This window comes from Salmo salar, chromosome 14, assembly GCF_965601325.2.
Source record: "Salmo salar chromosome 14, fSalSal1, whole genome shotgun sequence".
Taxonomy (NCBI): Eukaryota; Metazoa; Chordata; class Actinopteri; order Salmoniformes; family Salmonidae; genus Salmo; species Salmo salar.
Genome location: NC_138304.1, coordinates 16244248 through 16266383, shown reverse-complemented (window position 1 = coordinate 16266383; position 22136 = coordinate 16244248). Strand labels below are relative to the sequence as shown.

General features: G+C 41.6%; 1 protein-coding gene across 2 annotated transcripts in view; it reads left to right on the top strand.

The window, feature by feature from the left end:
• The window catches only part of rxrga (retinoid x receptor, gamma a), a 52353-nt gene that overhangs the window by 1448 nt on the left and 28769 nt on the right, over positions 1-22136 (top strand). Inside the window, exon 1 of one of the 2 annotated variants that reach the window (XM_014139716.3) lies at positions 12007-12235. The exons of the other annotated variant lie outside the window; for it this stretch is intronic. Coding sequence (XP_013995191.1) covers positions 12109-12235 — 127 coding nt within the window. The 5' untranslated portion in view covers positions 12007-12108. Of the gene's footprint in view, positions 1-12006; positions 12236-22136 lie in introns of those variants that run through there. 2 annotated transcript variants of the gene reach the window in all.

The window sequence follows — 22136 nt, the reverse complement described above, 5'->3', positions numbered from 1 at the left end:
AAGGGAAATGGGAATTTACAATGGTGTAGTGTATGTTCTTCACTGGTTGCCCTTTTCTTGTGGCAACAGGTCACAAATCTTGCTGCCGTGATTGCACACTGTGGTATTTCACCCTATAGATATGGGAGTTTTTCAAAATTGGATTTGTTTTCAAATTCTTTGTGGGTCTGTGTAATCTGAGGGAAATATGTGTCTCTAATCTGGTCATAGATTTGGCAGGAGGTTAGGAAGTGCAGCTCAGTTTCCACCTCATTTTGTGGGCAGTGTGCACATAGCCTGTCTTCTCTTGAGAGCCAGGTCTGCCTACGGCGACCTTTCTCAATAGCAAGGCTATGCTCACTGAGTCTGTACATAGTCAAAACTTTCCTTAATTTTGGGTCAGTCAGAGTGGTCAGGTATTCTGCCTCTGTGTACTTTCTGTTTAGGGCCAAATAGCATTCTAGTTTGCTCAGTTTTTTGGTTAATTCTTTCCAATGTGTCAAGTAATTATCTTTTTGTTTTCTCAAGATTTGGTTGGGTCTAATTGTGTTGCTGTGTTGGGGCTCTGTGGGGCCTGTTTGTTTGTGAGAAGAGCCCCAGGACCAGCTTGCTTAGGGGACTCTTCTCCAGGTTCATCTCTCTGTAGGTGACGGCTTTGTTATTAAAGGTTTGGGAATCACTTCCTTTTAGGTGGTTGTAGAATTTAAAGTCTCTTTTCTGGATTTTGATAATTAGAGGGTATCAGCCTAGTTCTGCTCTGCATGCATTATTTGGTATTTTACGTTGCACACAGACAATATTTTTGCAGAATTCTGCAAGCAGAGTCTCTCTCTCTCTCTCTCTCTCTCTCTCTCTGTCTCTCTCATGTGAACAAATCAGTGTTGGGCAAGTATGTCTTTATGGGTTCATCCCCGTTGTGTCTCCTCTGCAACAGTGGACTTTGCTTTGTTTGAACTTTGCATTGGTCAGACTCCTGCTCTTATCCCACTGGGCACAAGCTGGTTGAATCGATGTTGTTTCCACGTCATTTCAACAAAATAAATCAATGCGATGATGTTGGATAAATGTGGGAAACTGATTGGATTTCCAGAAAGTCGTCAATGTAAAGTAACTTCTGGATTTTGTATTTTCTTTTTCACCCAACTTTGAACCTACAGTAAATCCAATGACATGCTTCAAACTCTTGTTGATTTCAAGTTGAATTTCCGCTAGTTGACAACTCAATAAAATGACAATCGAAACGTTGAAATTATGTCTGTGCCAAGTGGGATGTGGGTATCAGTGAAGAGGAAAAGGTCCACTGGGTCTACCTGGATAGTCCAACCAAAAGGAAAATGTGAAAGACATTCAGCAGTTCCTGTGGGACATTGAAAGTTAACTTATAAAAAGACTTCAATGTAAAGTAACTTCTGGATTTTGTAGTGACGCCTCTAGCACTGAGATGCAGTGCCTTAGACCGGTGCACCACTGGGGAGCCCTACCTGCTTAACCCCAATACAATGGCAGAACACATCTTAGTTGAGTAGGAACCAGCCATGTTGGCTCTATGGTCACGACTGTGAGTGTGCTGATCTCTTCTTGCAGCAAGCACTCAAAGAGAATGAGAAGTCATGTGGCCAAGTCATTAGGGTTTTTACTGCCAATGGTGATTAGGAAGGCTGACTTGGGATCAGCCCTTTTAACAATGCAAGGCTACTAATACTCTCGTCCACTGACTGAGCCTCTCAGAGAATGCAAGAGAATGGTTTGAGGCTATACGATTACTCAAAAGAAGCATTTATTAGCACCATTCATACGTTTCAAACGACTTGAAGGTGTATTTAAGCAGCATGTCAACTATCGTGTTATCTTATGCCAGGCTATCTGAGGATAACGTCACTATTAAAAGCTACTCTATTTTCTTTCGGCCAAAATATGACAATGTTGTTGGGGTTGTAACAGCAGAACTAGAACAATCAGGTAAATCTGCAACTCTAAGTAGTAGAATTTGTAATAGACATATCCTCTCAAATCAAAGAACATTTTATTGGTCACATTCATGTGTGTAGTAGATGTTATTGCGGGTGTAGCGAAATGCTTGTGTTTCTAGCTCCAACAGTGCAGTAATATCTAACAAGTAATATCTAACAATTTCACAACAATACTGTCACGACTTCTGCCGAAGTCGGCTCCTCTCCTTGTTCGTTCGGCGTTCGACGTCACCGGCTTTCTAGCCATCGCAGCTCCATTTTTCATTTATCCATTTGTTTTGTCTTGTTCCCTGCACACCTGGTTTTCATTCCCAATCACACTACATGTATTTATTCCTCTGTTCCCCCTCATGTCTTTGTGGGAAATTGTTTTGTGTTACGTGTCAGTTTTGACATGCTATACTGGTGTTCGTTTATTCCGTGTTTTATTTCACGAAGTATGTTTATTTGTTTGAACATAATTATTGTGACTGTTTGCGCGTTTTGCACTTTTGCCAATTGGCTGGAGGTTTCGACGCAGTGGCGTCCGTCTGTTGGTTTCTCCTGCCTCAATAAAGTGTGTGCCTGTTCACATCTCTCTGCTCTCCTGCACCTGATTTCTTCCCCAGTACGCACACCATTGACAAATACACACAACGCACACAAATCTAAGTAAAGGAACGGAATTAAGAATATATAACTATATGGACGAGCAAAGTCGGAGCGGCATAGACTAAGATACAATAGAATAGAGTATATACATATGAGATGAGTAATGCAAAATATGTAAACATTATTAAAGTGACTAGTGTTCCATTTATTAAAGTGGCCAGTGATTAAAATCTCTCTTTATGAGTTATTACACCATTGACATCATTCTCAGTGCTGACCATGTTTGTTAAACAAAAGCAAGGATGGGCAAATTTGATGGGGGTGGGGGCCACAACAAAAGTGGAACTCATCATGAGGGGCTGCAGTGGCTCGTGGGTCTGCGTACCCACATCCATATACGCCCTCCACCTTGCGAGCAAAACATTTTAGCGGCCCCCCTCATGAGAGCGAAGAGAATTTTGCAATTTTATAACTTATTTCATGCAATTCTACTAATTTTGCCATTGGACGGAGAGAAAAATGTGCAGGTTTACAGCTAATTTCCTACAATTCTACACATTTTTCCATAAGGTGGAGGCAATTGTTTGCCGTTTTTATACGATAACTGATGATCAATGGGCCCCACCCCGATCGGTAATTCAAACATGCTTACTACAAGTTTAGATAGCTGGCTGCTAGACTAACTTACCAATTGTCACGACTTCCGCCGAAGTCGGTCCTTCTCCTTGTTTGGGCGGTGTTCGGCGGTCGACGTCACCGACCTTCTTGCCATCACTGATCCATTTTCATTTTCCATTGGTTTTGTCTTGTCTTCCTTCACACCTGGTTCCAATCCCATCAATTACATGTTGTGCATTTAACCCTCTGTTTCCCCTCATGTCCTTGTCGGAGATTGTTTTATTGTATGTTAGGTGCAAGTCATGTGTCGGTGCGTGACGGGTTTTGTACCCACTTATATTATTTTTGTATATTTTGATTTTGGAGTTTTATGAGCACTTATTAAACGACTCCGTTTATACCAAGTTCGTTTTCCTGCGCCTGACTTCCGTGCCACCGACACGCACCCATTACACCAATCTAAAACAAAATCACCGACATGGGCTAATTGAGTGACTGCTGATACACAACCAAATTTCAAAATTGCACCTTGTGTATTATATTATTCTAACTCTCAACGGTAAGTTGAGACCACAGTTTTCTTTATTTTTACTATTTTCTACATTGTAGAATAATAGTGAAGACATAAAAACTATGAAATAACACATGGAATCATGAAGTTAACAAAAAAGTGTTAAAAATATATTTTAGATTTGAGATTCTTCAAAGTAGCCACTCTTTGCCTTGATGCTTTGCACTCTCTTGGCATTCTCTCAACCAGGTTCATGATGTAGTCACCTGGAATGCATTTCAATTAACAGGTGTTCCTTGTTAAAAGTTAACTAGTGGAATTTCTTTCCTTCTTAATGCGTTTTAGCCAATTATTTCTGTTGTGACAAGGTAGGGGTGGTATACAGACATATTTGGTAAAATGCAAAGTCCATATTATGGCAAGAACAGCTTAAATAAGCAAAGAGAAATGACAGTCTTTAAGACATGAAGGTCAGTCAATCCAAAAAAGATCAAGAAATTGCAGTTGCAAAAGCCATCAAGCGCTATGATGGAACTGGCTCTCATGAGGACCGCCACAGGAAAGGAAGACACAGAGTTACCTCTGCTGCAGAGGATAAGTTCATTAGAGTTAACTGCACCTCAGATTGCAGCCCAAATAAATGCTTCACAGACACATCTCAACATCAACTGTTCAGAGGAGACTGAGTGAATCAGACCTTCATGGTTGAATTGCTGCAGCAACAAAGAAACCACTACTAAAGGACACCAATAAGAAGAAGAGACTTGCGTGGGCCAAGAAACACAAGCAATGGATATTAGACCAGTGGAAATCTGTCCTTTGGTCTGATAAATCCAAATTAGAGATTTTTGGTTCCAACCACCGTGTCTTTGTGAGACGCAGAGTAGGTGAACAGATGATCTGCGCATGTGTGGTTCCCACCGTGAAGCATGGAGGAGGAGGTGTGATGGTGTAGGGGTGCTTTGCTGGTGACACTGTCAGGGATTTATTTAGAATTTAAGGCACACTCAACCAGCATAGCTACCACAGCATTCTGCAGCGATACGTCATCCCATCTGGTTTGCACTTAGTGGGACTATCAACAGAACAATGACCCAAAACACACCTCCAGGCTGTGTAACGGCTATTTGACCAAGGAGAGTGATGGAGTGCTGCATCAGATGACCTGGACTCCACAATCAACCGACCTCAACCCAATCGATATGGTTTGGGATGAGTTGGACCGCAGAGTGAAAGAAAAGCAGCCAACAAATGCTCAGCATATGTGGGAACGGCTTCAAGACGGTTGGAAAAGCATTCCTCATGAAGCTGGTTGAGAGAATGCGAAGAGTGTGCAAAGCTGTCATCAAGGCAAAGGTTGGCTACTTTGAAGAATCTAAAATGTAAAATATATTTTTGATTACTACATGATTCCATACAGTATGTGTTATTTCATAGTTTTGATATCCTTACTATTATTCTACAATGTAATGAGTAGGTGTGTCCAAACTTTTGACTGGTACTGTATATATCATTTTGTTTTTATCCGCAGGCCTACAAGTTTCCCATCCCTGATAAAAAGGTTGTTACATATATGTAATTTTTTGAAAATCACAGGGAAATGATGTTGTAGTAAAACATTTAGACGCAGGTTTTGAAACAGATGTCACTGAATTATATTCAGCAGCAGCATAATAACAAGAGGATATGAATAAGTCGTTCAGATTCCTCGGGGGGGAAAAAAATCCCCCAGTTATACTTTGTTCACTATTTATAAATATATAACACTAGCACACTTCCTTCCTACTTACGCCCTCTTAATTGCCCCGAAACTGTATAGAACTAGAATGGCAGCGTGATTTCATTACTAGTGTTCTCTGTAGTACTCACTAATATCAGTGTTGAGACTTCCTAATATCACTGAATAAATCAGCCTCCGTTCATATGGGGCTTCACACCGCAGACAGACAGACAAGACGGATGGACAGACGGGTGACAGACAGAGCCAGACAGACAGCAGATGAGCAAACATATAAATGGATCGATGGACAGACGGATATAGAAGAGACTTTAAAAACATCTTCAGTATACCAAGTTAGGCTGTCTGTATGTGGTGAAGCCACATGAACTGACGTTGATTCCTTCACTGCTATAGAATGTACAGTGTCTGTAGCACAAGCGGTGCTCAATAAATGTAGTATCCACTTCTGCCTCTCCTCCAGGGAACTAAGACCTGCCGGGAGATGAGCCGTAGCTCTCCCTTCTCAATAACCCCCTCTCTCTCCCTCTTCCTCCCTCCCTCTCTCCACAGACACAGAGGGATCCAACGGCCCAACGTGGAGCTAATGTTTCATTGACAATTATTTGATGATGTCCCTTAATAGGTAGTACAAGACCCGTGTTGTTTTGGGTCCTGGGCGCTGAGAGGCCCTCTATGTGCTGCTGTGTTTGGAAAGGGGTTAGGAGATAAAGAGAGGGAAGAGAGTGTGGAGATCAGGCGGCACCTTCAGTCCTCTCTCTCGCTCTCCCTCTCTTGCTTGGCATTCAACAACACACCTGTTTCTTATCAGCTATCAGTATGTAGCTTGGTACTTGTCGAATCTGTGTGTGTTTGTGCGTGCACGTGTGTGTGTGTGTGTGCGTGTGAGAACGCTGTAGTTGTGTGTGTGTGTGTCTGCGTTTCATTTCCTCCGTCCGCCCAACTATGTCTTATGTGTGTTAGTATCTAGTTTAATTACCCAGGACCCTCTGCTTTCTGTCCGACCCAGATCCATCGTATAGGAACAGCCTCAGGTCTCTGTCTGTCTTGTCGTCATTACCTCGTTCCTACCATGCTCTATTGTTTCTAATGCGCTTGTTGCTGTGGGCTACGCTCCTCCACCTGACTCACTGTGTTTGGATGCTATAACCATCCTCCTCAATCCTACATACACCGTTCTGTTCTTCATGTTTACATTTTATTGTAATTTGTTGACCCTCTCTCTCCTTTGCTCTCTCTCTCTCTTTTTCTTTCTTTTTTTCTTTCTGTATGGGGAACTCAGAAATAGTCGGGACAAAAATAGTGTCAGGGCCAGGCACTGTGCTCTGTGGCGACTCTTCTATACACTGGCAGGCTTGTGATTTTGAATCAGTTCCCTTATCTAATTGCCATTTTTTCTGCTCCAGTCTGGGCCAATCCTAGTGCTTCAGTATAGTGCAGCTCCACAGATAGAGACGGGCTCGAGGTTGGCTTTACTCTTTATGTAAACTTCATAACATTGTAGCCTCTTGTAGGATGATTGGGGAATTCAATAGACTAGCCGGTATATCATATAAATAGTCACTATATTACTATGCCATACAGTAACTTCTTGTATTACAACATAACGTCTCAATGTAGAGATGTTTATCAGCCTGTTTTTGTTGTGCGAGTTCAATTGTGGTCAGACATAGCAGCCGGTTTCTTAGAGAAAAAGATAATTGACGGCACAGTAGCCCCAACAGAAGCGTGAGGCCTTGGAGACACATACAGTTCTGTACAGTAGCTCTATAGATCAGCATCAATACACTGTCCTCCAGGACCCATCCCAAGATAATCCTCTTTAATCCTGCAACAACTGGCACAGTCCACCATCAGACCCCCCCGCCCTCTACGCAACACACAAAGGCATCTACATAACGCACACTCACAGACACTTACGCAAGCAAACACACACACACAGGTACATAACACACGCACGTACACACTCCCTCTCCATAATCCACAGACGGCGGGCCCGTCCTCTGCTACCCTGGCCACATGGCATATGACCGCCCCCCCACCATTACTCCCCCTCATCACCCCCCTCCTCTGTTAATCAGTACATGAAATAGACACCAGGATGGAAATGTAAGCCTCCGAGAGAGAGAGAGAGAGAGAGAGAGAGAGAGAGAGAGAGAGAGAGATCAGCAGACCAGGGTTTCTGTACAGTAGGAGCCCATTCGAAATGTAGCCAATGACTTTATGCATCGCAACTGATGTTACACCATACTTAGAAAACTGACTCAATAAAGATCCATGGAATGATGGTGGACATGTATGAAATGGTGATTCGAACACCTATTACCACATACATTTGTAATCGCCTTATGTCACAGTCACATGTCCAAGGCTGTTTGTGTAAATACGTAAACAGCTGTAAGTTACATGTGTCATGCCTGTTATAATGATGGTGCTGCTGAATAGTCAAAATAGTTATAAAAAAATAACACAAATTTAGATTGGTATGATTACAGATGTAACGGAGTTTACATTTCTCACGTGATAATTGAATAGAGTTCAAGTAGTCTCGAGCCACTACATACACAGTATATCAGTAGTTGACTCTATATTCCCATTAGTAACCATTAGCAACGTTACTGTGTCTTCCCATGTAATACTGAAGTGTTTTACCAATGAATGTGATGCTTTGACTTGGACTGAAAGGACTCGCTATGTGCTTTCTGTCTCCTCACATACTTAAAGCCATGCAAGTTAATGATGTCTGCTTGGCAGCATCTTCTGTCATTTCAACAGAGAAAAGTCTGCAAGAGACTTTAACGAAAAAGCAATCCAAGGCCCCACTGGGTGTTTGAGAGCCCACCCAATGGGATAGAATTCCCTCCTTTTCTAGGCTAAATCCCTTAAGACCCACATAACAGGGACAGAGACTGTGTGTGCGCGTGCGTACGCGTGTGCATGCATGCGTGTTTTTTTTACTTGGCGAGAGGTCTTCATGGATCAGCCTGTACCCGAATACCGAGACCCTAGCAGGTCCGGATCCAGAATTGTAAATAATGTCACGGGTCTGGGTCGGATCTGATATGATTGTCATGGGTCTCGTTAAGTGTCCAGAAGGACCCATATAGATTCGAACCCGACTGCTGAGAGAGAGAGAGGAGGAGAGAGAGAGAGAGAGAGAGAGAGAGAGAGAGAGAGAGAGAGAGAGAGAGAGAGAGAGAGAGAGAGAGAGAGAGAGAGAGAGAGAGAGAGAGAGAGAGAGAGAGAGAGAGAGAGAGAGAGAGAGAATATATATAATTTATGCTGCTGCTCTTTGCTTTTCACAAGAGTGTGTAGCTTGTTGTTGGCCAATCATAAGTCATCAAAGCGGCACTAGGCTACAGTCATAGAGCCAACCGTGTGTGGAAAAACTTAGGAGATAACGTTACAGTATTTACTCAATGGAATTCAAAGTTAAAGGAGAAGGATAGGCTATAATGACCAAGAGCCAACATGTAGGCTGCTACTTTATATTCCGAATGGTGTTACTTGTAACTATGAGAATGTGCATGCACCGCAGCCTCAGTTTGCCTAGCTAGCTAAAGTTTGATGCAGTCAAGACAGGTACTACATAATCCTATTGGATGATAAATAACCTAGCTATGGGAGCTACTAGTCTACTATAACACGAGTCGGCTTGGTTGGTTGCGGTCTCTCGTCTCTCTATCCCTCCTCCATGTTCCCCATGTCACTCGCTCACACTCACAGTAGCTGACGCACACAGTATGGCCCCTGCTAGAGCATCACCTCTACCTCCTCTCCTCACGCTTTATCAGCTCCGGTTAATAAAGTAGCTTAAATGTATGTTTCTCCTGCTTCCCTCACTCGGATCGGACCGGGTCTGGATCTGACTAGGTGTATACGGAACGGGTATAGTTATCATCGGTCCGTTTGGAACGGGTCTCTATGTTGTAAAAATGAATTGATGCATATTGGGTCCGGATTTTACCATTATTTAACTAGGCAAGTCAGTTAAGAACAAATTCTTATTCACAATGACAGCCTACCGGGGAACAATGGGTTAACTGCCTTGTTCAGGGGCAGAATGACAGAGTTTTTACCTTGTCAGCTTGGGGATTTGATCCAGCAACCTTTCTGTTACTGGCCCAACGCTCTAACCCATTGGGGCTGCTTCCTGCCGCCCCAATGGGATGTTCCCGTTTTGGAACAGGACCCGTGAAGGTCTCTACAGTGTTTCAGGAAGCTGCACGCTCTCTTGGGACTGACACCATTTTTAACATGACATTGAAAATCCTCTCATGTCTTTCATACAGATTATATGTAATAATATAACCATATTTCTGCTTCTACATCATATTATACATTTGATTTTGTGGTAGCCTATATTATCTGAAACAGTGTATTTGATATGTCTACCAAGGCGTATTGTCTTTGCACAGTATGCTCTGCAATTATTTTATGTTTGAATATACACCAACTTAGTGAAATGACATTAGTGCTGCTCTCCTACCAGCGGTGTTTTTCAGTTGACTTGTAATTGCTCTGTTTGTTTTGCTGTGTATAAAGCCTCATCTGTAACATAATGGCCCAGCCACTCTGAGAGATGAGATGTTGTCTCTGATAGAAGCTAGGGCCTAACAGACTGTTCATCATCAACTATTCATTCCCTACACACACACATTGACAGCTGGGCGTGCTGTAAATAACCAGGTTGGAGATGCTTACAGGGGGTAAGAGGATTATACGGTCCCTGATTGATCCGACATCATCTTAATTTTGACAGGAATGAGTGGGCTCTGTCTCCACACACAATACCAGGGCTGGTCTAGGATCAGTTTTGCCTCTCAGATAATAATGGACTTCTACTGAGAGGCTTTGTGAATATCCTCAGGCCAGACCAGAGCCTTACGGAAGCTTTATGTGTCATCTTTTTGAGTGTGGACCCATCATACCTTTTGTTTGTCAGAGCCCTATACTACAAATGTAGTTTGAGGAGTTAGCGAGGTAACGTTGGTCAACTCTGCGTTCAACTTGGGATGATTGGTACCAATGAAAGTGGCTCACCTTTTAGTCAGGTAAATTTCTGTGGCAACGAATTTCTGTGGCTAACTCAGGGCTAACTCCATTTATCCTGAATGAAGTGCATGAGCCATGAGTTGAAGACCACTTCAATCAGATTCCCTCCCTCCCGCAAAGATTGCATCATCATCATCCACTTCATTTGAGGAAGACAATATTTTATTAATTTGTATGATTCAATGCAAATATTTTATCGATAGGAGTGGGGAAAAAAGGTGCTTGTGCATTGATAACCAAAGTAATAAAATAAAGATGGCACTTCTAAAAGTCTGTTTCCCACCGTAACCTGCTGAATTTGCAAGTTAACTTTAATTCAATTTAGATTTCGGCACAAATGAAAATGACTTGCCAATGCATTGATGTTTAAGCATTGTCTCAATGAAGAGTTCGGTGATCGACTCGCCACCTGTGACATGCACGCGCAGTTAGCCTGCTAGAGTGGCACAGCGGTCTAAGGCACTGCATCTCAGTGCAAGAGGTGTCACTACAGTCCCTGGTTTGAATCCAGGCTGTATCACATCTGGCCGTGATTGGGAGTCCCATAGGGTGACGCACAATTGGCCCAGGTTTGGCCGTCATTGTAGAATAAGAATTTGTTCTTAACTGACTTGCCTAGTTAAAGAAAGGTTAAATAAAAAATTAGCGGCAGGCGGACGAGCAATATCCAATATACTACTGTCGTAATACAGATGAAGCCTGAGCTGGAATGGGAAGGTAGCGGAAGCTGGTTAGCTTTAGAAAACCCTGAGTAGATCTAGCTTGCTTCGTAGGATACCCCTCAGGCCAGGAGGCTACAGGCTTAAACACTGTTTATATGATTTAAATAAAGAGCTCACCAGTATCTCTTAGGCTGAAGTAATAAATAAAACCACCTTAAGCCAGATGATGTTTGTATGGTGGCATACTCAAGTACATTCATGTGTGTGTGTTACATAAGTCCTTATGTAACCGATGTGAAATGGCTAGTTAGTTAGCGGTGGTGCGCGCTAATAGCGTTTCAATCGGTGACGTCACTCGCTCTGAGACTTGAAGTAGGGTTTCCCCTTGCGTTGCAAGGGCCGCGGCTTTTGTGGAGCGATGGGTAACGATGCTTCGTGGGGTGTCAGTTGTTGATGTGTGCAAGGGTCCCTGGTTCGAGCCCGGGTTGGGGCGAAGAGAGGGACGGAACCTACACTGTTACACTTACAAGGATAGTAAAACAAGGAAAATTCTGACAATTTGCCGGTCCCCACAAGGAAAAAGTATATTTTAGGCTTAGGGGTTATGTTTAGGGTTATATTAGGGTTAGGGTTAGAATTAGGATTAGGTTTATGAGTTAGGGTTAGGGGTTAAGGTTTAGGTTCAGGGTTAGGGAAAATAGGATTTTGAATGGGAATCAATTGTTTCGTCCCCACAAGGATAGTAAAACAAAGGAGTGTGTACTTATGTGTGAGAGTGAGGGGCCTCTTTCCTGTTGGAATGTGACATTGAGCAAGCATTAATATCACGGGGGGGGATGTGTCAAGAGAGTGTGAGTGTGTATATGTGTGTGTGTACCACTCTACAGCTGCTTGTAACACACACATGATCATGTGCTGCCAGTTCGTTGTCTGCATTGGAAGGGTCAAACCCCCTGCAGAACTCAGAGGTGATCGGCTGCAGACATGAGAATCATAACAGGTGTTGAAGATTCCAGAGGAAAAATGGAAAGCGACTTAATAGACGTTAGCCAATCAGAGTTGGAAATGTATGGAAACTACCAGTCCCTGATGCTCCTTCCTGGCTTTGACAGTGAGTAAAATACAGTGCCTTCAGAAAGTATTCATACCCATTATTCCGATACCCATTGACTTATTCCACATTTTGTTGTGTTACAGCCTGAATAGATTTTTTTCTCTCACCCATCTACACACAATACTCCATAATGACAAAGTGAAAACATTTTTTTAAATTTTATCAGTGTTCACACCCCTGAGTCAATACATGTTAGAATCACCTTTGGCAGCGATTACAGCTGTGTTTCTGGGTACTCAGGCCACTCAGGAACATTCAATGTCGCCTTGGTAAGCAACTCCAGTGTATATTTGGCCTTGCGTTTTAGGTCATTGTCCTGCTGAAAGGTGAATTTGTCTCCCAGTGTCTGTTGGAAAGCAGACTGAATCATGTTTCCCTCTAGGATTTTGCCTGTGCTTAGCTCTATTCAGTTTCTTTTTAACCAAAAATAATCCATAGTTTTTGCCAATGAAAAGCATACCCATAATGCAGCCACCACCATGCTTCAAAATTGAAGAGAGGTACTCAGTGATGTGTTGTGTTGCATTTGCCCCAAACATAGCGCTTTGTATTCAGGACATTTTTTGCTATATTTTACTTGAGTACCTTATTGCAAACAGGATGCATGTTTTGGAATATTTTTATTATGAACAGGTTTCCTTCCTTTCACCATGTCATTTAGGTTAGTATTGTGGAGTAATTGCAATGTTGTTGATCCATCCTCAGTTTTCTTCTATCACAGCCATTCAACTCTGTAACTGTTTTAAAGTTACCTTTGACCTCATGGTGAAATCCCTGAGCGGTTTCCTTCCTCTCCGGCAACTGAGTTAGGAAGGACGCATGTATCTTTGTAGTGACTGGGTGTATTGATACACCATCCAAAGTGTCATTAATAACTTCACCATGCTCAAAGGGATATTCAGTGTCTGCTTTTTTACATTTTTACCTATCTACCAATAGGTGCCCTTCTTTGCGAGGCATTGGAAAATATGCCTGTTCTTTGTGGTTGAGTCTGTGTTTGACATTCACTGCTCGACTGAGGGATGTTACAGATAATTGTATTTGTGGGTTACAGAGATGAGGTAGTCATTTAAAAATAATGATAAACACTATTATTGCACACAGAGTGAGTCCATGCAACTTATTATGTGACCTTTTAAGCACATTTTTACTATTGAACTTATTTAGGCTTGCCATAATGTTTGAATACTAATTGACTCAAGACATTTCAGCTTTTCATTTTTAGATATTGTGGGAGCAATAGTGCCACTTCGGCCATACATTTAGATATACACTGAGTTTACCAAACATTAGGAACTAGTGATGCACCGATATGACATTTTTGGCCGATACCGATATTTTTCCTTCCCCAAAACGGCTACCGATATGAAACATTTTGCGGCCTTTTAAGCATTCTAGTACAGTTAAATAGTTAACACACACACACACACACACACACACACATGGACGTCTAAGGCACTGCATCTGTACAAGAGGCGTCACTACAGTCCCTGGTTCGAATCCAGGCTGTATCAAATCCGGCAGTGATTGGGAGTCCCATAGGGCGGCGCACAATTGACCCAGAGCCGTCCGTGTTTGGTCGGGGTAGGCCGTCATTGTAAATAAGAATTTGTTCTTAACTGACTTGCCTAGTTAAATAACGGTTACACACACACACCACACTGACCAAAAAGTTATTTTGTTGGCATTTACGTATGTCCCCATTACCAGTAAAACATAATCAAAACCTTTTTCTTTCACTTACTTGCTGTGCTGTTTGGTTGTTCATTTGTTCAGTCGTTTCATTCTCAACCAGGATTTCTATGGAACGCCGCTTGTGTCTTTGTGTGTCAAAAAAAGATACACGTCAAATAACACTATTTGACGTGTATCGCAAATTCCACTATTGTGCCTGTGCCTAATCCTTATTGTGGCTAGCTTCACAACACACAACCCGGTCCGGTCAAACCTCACTAGCCAGATGAAGCTAGCTGGCTGCTTATAACGTTAGCTTTGGGCAAAAGGGTTAAGTAGCTGGCTAGCTATTTATTTTCATTTCAGTAGGCGAACAACAAGTGGCAACCTAGCAAATATTTACTCAAGGATTCCTAAATCATTGCTAAGAATAATGAAAATGACTACAGTTTCTACTGGTCATTGTTTTCAGGCTGGTTGTATTGGTGCTAGCTAGGTACCAACACACAACCAGCTACCCCAGAAGTTGCGGTCGAACAAATGTTGCTTTATTACCAACGCGGTATGTAAACAGATCGTTCATGGCCGGTGTTTGCTTGTTTGCAGACTTTTTTGTACAGCTTTAATTAACAGTGCTACTGTATCTATTGGGTGATTCTGCAACTTCGGGCACTTTGGCCGTGCAAGCTTTCAGAAATTAAAACTTATTCAACCTCCATTTTCGCAGTATTGTACTTATCTTTGATTTGTCTAGAAACAATATATGATAATGGCTGCGATGTACTAATGATTTTTTAAGGTTTTCCTAATATTAATAATTCAACACGATGCCTGAATGTATAAACTTGCCTTGGTAACAGCTGAAAACATTTATCATGAAAAATAAGATATTTCCAACCAACCTTTTTGTGAGATTATGAAAACAACCATATGATCTCCATATCTAAGACAAATAAATGTATGTCAATTATACATAATATACTCATTTACCTAAAAAAATATGGGTTGTGGTGGAAATGACATGGTGTGGTGGAAATGACATCTATGTAAAAAATTTTTTATGAAAAGTATATTTTATTGCAAACATTTTGAACAACAACCATTGTTAAACGTTTAATTAATATAAGACAAAGTAACATTCCAAAACACTGGAACTAGTACCTTTTCAACATTAGAGCAATGTTTTGTCCTTGACTACACTTCGATGCTACAAATAAAAATTCTAGCACCTAAGTGAGAGCTACACATGTTTTATTTAATGTATGATTTTATGTCCTGCTTTGTATGTACTGTATAGTGAGTTTCAAAGTGTATCTAAGGCTTAGAAAGAGAGCTATGTTCCTCCCAGACCAAGGCATCCAGCTCCATGTGCCTTTTGGTCACTGGATGGGGCTCAGGGACAAGTCCAAGCACATGCTGTGGTCTGTACCATATGATGTCGTCTCTCATTGGCCAAAAAAAAAACAGTTGGGGCCAACGCGGTTTTCACAAGAGCACCACTCTCTGCGTGAACGTCTTGCACGATACCAGGGTAAACGTCCTGATCATACTGCACTACACACCACTTTCCGATCAATGCTTCACTTAGATCTTCAATGGGCTGGACGGTGCTGTGAGATGAGTTGGAATTTTCCATCTTGGTCTGCCTCTGTTTTTTCAAGCAGAGTCACAGTCTGTGTGCTGAAACAGCTGCAGTGATGTGGAAAGGAACAGAAGCAACTGAGTATCCGCCAAGTTCTCTCTCCGGGACTGTCGGTGACGATCTGGAAACACAGGAAATTCAAAAAGTTATGCACATTCAGAATATGTAATAATAGCATAGTCTAGTGATACAGAGTGTAGTGATAATATGTTTGTATAACAAATGTGAGATTCGACATAAAATAACCCACAACTATTACCTGGTGTATCTTCAATCTCCCATGGATTGTCTCCAGGTGATCTGGTAGGAGGGCCTCGATGCTCTATCTCCTCCTCTGAGATATATAAGAGCTTGATAGCTGACTGATCTTTTGACAGTTCCTCAAATATAGTTTTTCCATTTGGGAGGTCCTTGCCACAATTCCATCTGCTCTTCGTTTCACAGCTGCTCCTACCCCATCAGCTGGGCCTGTTCCATGTCAGGCTTCTAGGAAATTCCATGTTACTCTCTGGAAGCCCATTTCAAAGAGAAGGGTGGAGAGAGTATAATTTTTTTTTTAGACCTATACTGGGTTGTAGGCTCATCACTCACAAAGTGTACAGCAGTAGCCGATGGGCAGAGCTCAAGGAAGTAGGCCAGTGTTTTTGAGAGATGGGCCCAGATAGCAGAGGGGTCATGCTGCATAAAAGAGCTCAGTGAGCAAAGTGAAACTGTATCATTTGTGATATATCCAACAGAGGTGTGGAGGGTCAGCTGCTTGTGAGAATCACCAAAGTGAACTGCCTGGATTTCACTGGTGTATTTACACAGGTAGTTCTCTGCAAAGTCAATATGAACAATGATCTCCTCTTCCCCCAGAGTGTCTTTTAATTCTCTCACTTTGGAGTATTGGTGTCGAATATTGTACACGTGTTTCCCCAACTGCTCTTTCAATCCTTTGGAGAAGTCCTCCAGTAGAATCTAGTGTTCCACACACCTTTTGTTTTACTGTTAAATGTACAGTGAACTTCTCCATGTTTCCCTCTTTGTTTTTCTTCTCTCTCTCTTCAGCTTTGTTTTTCCACTCAAACCACCATGTCTGCTCACCAGCATCAAAGTCAGATGTTTTAAGCTCTTTCGCTTGACAAAGGAGCACTCTCTATACATGAGCTCTTTCTTCAGGTTCTCACAGCACAAAGACTCAATAAGTTTCTCAATGTTGCTGCAGCTGATCACTTTAGTTTGTCCGCCATGAACTGGAAGTTGGTGTGGGTTTTGCAGAGGCACGTGTCCCTATCTTGGACTGCTGGCTTGACAACTCAAAAATGACTTATTTTGCAGAATTCACAGTAGGAAATTTGAATCTCTGAATATTCCCTCTTAAACTTCTGATAAAGGTTCTGAATTGTGCCATTCGAGAAGCGTTTCTGCTTTTTCTTGTTCCTCGTTAGTGTGTCCTTTTTCCCTGTTGTTGCTCTACTGTTGTCATCATGTTCATACAATCTAGTGATTTTCTCTCCTGTGGCAGTGCTAATTCTGTTACACTGATTTTTCCTGGAGTATTGAAGACTTGATGGCCTGTTTTCATTTGCCCTCATTGGTTTTGCTGAAAATCCAAATTCTCCGTTTGCGGCTTTGACCAGGCCATACTTTCTCAGGATGTTGCCTCAGCATTTTTGAAGCCACTTTTTATACTTTTGTTTTAACTCTGCAATGATGGCATTTTGAAACAATAAAATCCTTCTCATTATTCTTCAGAGTTCCCTTCATTTGCTGTTTTGTCTTTGTCTTTGGGGAATCTTGTCTCTCCATTTTGTTCATCAGTCGATCATACCTTTTTTTGTATTTCTCAGCTTTTCTTAAAGCAATATCAAGTTTAACATTTGTCATACCTAGATCTCTGTATGCTTTTGAGCGACCTCTTCCAACCTTTTTCCTTCCAGCAAGTATTCGACTTCTCATTCCTGTTGCAGACGATAAGGAAGGGGTATCAGGGTGTGCATCAGGGGCAGGTAAGTTAGGGGCAGGTGTGTTGTTCTGGCTGCAAGTCATCTGGTGACTGAGGTGGTGTGTTGCCTGATAGGTATTGCAACTGTTCTCTTTAAAGTCTGTCTTCTATTCCGTTGGTTTCATTTCCATCGCCTTCTCTGGCTTCTTTGTTCTCGCTTTGTAAGCTCAGAGAGAGATTTCACTTCTCCCTTCTCTTTTTTCTTCCAGATCGCTCCCTGTCTTTTTACAGATGTTCCTGGTATCGTATAGGATACTTTTTTCTTTTTGTTTCTATATGTCTGTGACCTCTGTGCTGTTTTATGTGGCATCTACTACTTCGTTTTCAACTTGTGCACACCTTGGATAATTTTATTGATGAAATGAATTCAAAACATGATTAAATAAGCCTAAAGTAAAAAAAAGAAAGTAAGATAATGGATTTTTGTCATTTCCATCACACTTAAGTTTGTGATGGAAATTACTGTGATGGAAATTACACTTCTACAGTTTCTGGAGAAAATTTACAGGCTGCTTAGCATGCTTTGGTTAGTATTACAGCTAGCATATAGTTTACACTAAATACGAAATTTCTACCACAAATTTAAGAAATTATAGCCTATTTACCTCCATTTTTCTTCAACTTCTGGACATCACATCTGGAACAACTGTCCACTGCAGTCATGTGCTTCTGTGTCACAATATGTTTCCATGGTAACTAAATTAATATTCTCTTGAAAAAACGTTATTAATGAGGAATTTGTCCTCAGTGGTAGAGTTGACACCACAACCAAATTACAGGTATATTTTGTGTAAAAAAACAATATAAAGGGCATACTCACAATAAATATTGATATAGATTTTATTTAATTGACTCTTTCTGTAGTAGATAACATTATATAATGTGTAATTATTGTTTTCTCATAGAAAAACATAATAGAGGCTTAAAAGTCTGGGTCAGGGACAAGGGCAAAATAGTGAAATGGGGGTATAAAATGCATCTGAAAAGTAGCTAAAATACTTGATAGAGAGGTGTTTAAAAAAGTCTGGGGTGATTCCAGTATGAACTTAACATACAAATATTTATTTATTTTTGATAAAATCCCCAAAATTGACCCGAGGACATAGAAGTGCCCGTAGTTGCAGAATCACCCTATTACTGTCTAACTCCGGTAGGGCAACATCTGAAAAATAGCCCAGTTGGTAGTGTGTACCGGTGCTCGACCAGTCGGCAAAAGCCAACATCACCCACGACAGAGAACGGTTGATTGTCAAGGGCAATGAATTCCATTATCTTGGCTTTAATGGATTTCGCCTTTGAGTTGTCTCGCTTAAATGTTCTTACTCTTTCAAATGACTGCTCGACTTGTTGACTGCTCGATCCACACAGCAGACATTGAGGGCAAGGTTAGGAATGCTGTGTTGCACATGTAGCGCAACATTTTACGTGGCGTCATTACGTCATGTACCTATGTTATATAGGTATGCACGTCAGCTTTGACATCTGTTTTTAACCTCTCTAGGGTAGGTGGCACCAAATCGTCCCACCTACGTAACAGCCAGTGTAATCCCGTGGCGCGTTATTCAAAAACCTCAAAAATGCAAAAACTTCAATTTTTCAAACATATGACTATTTTACACCATTTTAAAGACAAGACTCTCGTTAATCTAACCACACTGTCCGATTTCAAAAAGGCTTTACAATGAAAGCAAAACATTAGATTATGTCAGCAGAGTACCCAGCCAGAAATAATCAGACACCCATTTTTCAAGCTAGCATATAATGTCACAAAAACCCAGAAGACAGCTAAATGCAGCACTAACCTTTGATGATCTTCATCAGATGACAACCCTAGGACATTTTGTTATACAATACATGCATGTTTTGTTCAATGAAGTTCATATTTATATCAAAAACCAGCTTTTTACATTAGCATGTGACGTTCAGAACTAGCATACCCCCCGCAAACCTCCGGTGAATTTACTAAATTACTCACGATAAACGTTCACAAAAAACATAACAATTATTTTAAGAATTATAGATACAGAACTCCTTTGTGCAATCGAGGTGTCCGATTTTAAAATAGCTTTTCGGTGAAAGCACATTTTGCAATATTCTGAGTACATAGCCCAGCCATCACGGCTAGCTATTTAGACACCCACCAAGTTTAGCCCTGACCAAACTCCGATTTACTATTACAAAAGTTAGATTACCTTTGATGTTCTTCGTCAGAATGCACTCCCAGGACTTCTACTTCAATAACAAATGTTGGTTTGGTCCAAAATAATCCATCGTTATATCCAAATAGCGGCGTTTTGTTCGTGCGTTCAAGACACTATCCGAAGTGTTAAAAAGGGTCACGAGCATGGCGCAATTCGTGACAAAAAAATTCTAAATATTCCATTACCGTACTTCGAAGCATGTCAACCGCTGTTTAAAATCCATTTTTATGCCATTTTTCTCATAAAAAAGCGATAATATTCCGACCGGGAATCTGCGTTTAGGTAAACAGAGGAAAGAAAACAAAGCATTCGGTCGACGCGGGCACGCGCCTGAGTCTCACAGTACTGTAACCAGCCACTACCCAAACGCGCTACTTTTTTTCAGCCAGAGCCTGCAAAGCCACGTTTCAGCTTTTTGCCGCCTTCTGAGAGCCCATGGGAGCCGTAGGAAGTGTCACGTAACAGCAGAGATCCTCTGTAATGGATAGAGATAATCAAGAAGGGCAAGAAATTGTCAGACAGGCCACTTCCTGCATGGAATCTTCTCAGGTTTTGGCCTGCCATATGAGTTCTGTTATACTCACAGACACCATTCAAACAGTTTTAGAAACTTTAGGGTGTTTTCTATCCAAAGCCAATAATTATATGCATATTCTAGTTACTGGGCAGGAGTAGTAACCAGATTAAATCGGGTACGTTTTTTATCCAGCCGTGTCAATACTGCCCCCTAGCCCTAACAGGATAAGGGTCACGCGCCCGACGCGTTTCGTGACAAAAAAATTCTAAATATTCCATGACCGTACTTCAAAGCATGTCAACCGCTGTTTAAAATCAATTTTTATGCCATTTTTCTCGTAAAAAAGCGATAATATTCCGATCGGGAGTGGTGGTTTTCGTTCAAAGAGAGAGAAAGTAAACATGGAGTCGACTCGGGCACGCGCGCCCCGTCCCATTGTCCTCAGATCGACCACTATTAAAATGCGCTACTGTTTTTCAGCCATGGGCTGAAAAGCCACGATTCAGCTTTCTGGCGCCTTCTGGGAGCCTATGGGAGCGTTAGAAAATGTCACGTCATGCCAGAGATCCCCTGTTTTTGTTAGAGATGATCAATAAGGCCATGAAATGGTCAGAGAGAGCGCTTCCTGTTTGGAATCTTCTCAGGTTTTGGCCTGCCAAATGAGTTCTGTTATACTCACAGACACCATTCAAACAGTTTTAGAAACTTTAGGGTGTTTTCTATCCAAATCAAACAATTATATGCATATTCTAGTTACTGGGCAGGAGTAGTAACCAGATTAAATCGGGTACGTTTTTTATCCGGCCATGCAAATACTGCCCCCTAGCCCCAACAGGTTAACATCGGCGTTAAACTAGACATCGGGCCAATACCGATGTTGGCATTTATACCTAATATCGTCCGATTCCGATATGTTCACCGATATATCGTGCATTCCTACACCTTGATGTCCTTTGGGTGGTGGACCACTCTTGATAAACACGGGAAACAGTTGAGTGTGAAAAACCCAGCAGCATTGCAGTTCTTGACACACACAAACCGGTGCGACTGGCACCTACTACCATGCCCTGTTCAAAGGCACTTTAATATTTTGTCTTGCCCATTCACCCTCTGAATGGCACACATACACAATCCATGTCTCAATTGTCTCAAGGCTTCAAAATCCTTCTTTAACCTGTCTCCTCCCCTTCATCGACATTGATTTGAAGTGGATTTAACAAGTGACATCAATAAGGGACCATAGCTTGCAGTCTATGTCATGGAAAGAGTAGGTGTTCCTAATGTTTTGTACACTCAGTGTAGTACAGGATTGTGTATTTTGACTTGGAAGACACTGACAGTAGCTAATGCATGGATGAATGTACAGTCACTAGTGAATGTCTACACCCACCTTGCACAGTCTTCATAATCTAAAAAGGGGAATATATTGTTTATTTTTCCATTACTTTATCAATTTTTGTATTTATTTTAAAGGCAGCAAAATATGAAGACTGTGCAAGAGGTGTGTAGACTTTATCTAGGCACTGTAAGTATGTGGACATGTGTTTGTTGGTGCACTGTAGAAAGGCTGCCTGACGAGATCACACTGTGATCTTTGCTGAACCCGAGGTGCTGGGTTCTGTCTTCAACAAAATGGAAAGCTGTGAGTTGGTGACTTTTGACCTTTGTGACAAAGTAGGCAGTTGGTGAAAGTGAGACTGTGTGTGTGCATGCGCGTGTGTTTGTGTACGAGAGAGAAAGAGACCAGAAGTACATACACGCACAAATACACGGTTATTTTCTTGGTTCTGTCTAAATATACATTGTGGTTTCCTGCATCTTCTTTGGCAGAGAAACTGCTGTACCTAAAACTGTTACTACACAATATGAGGAAGTGC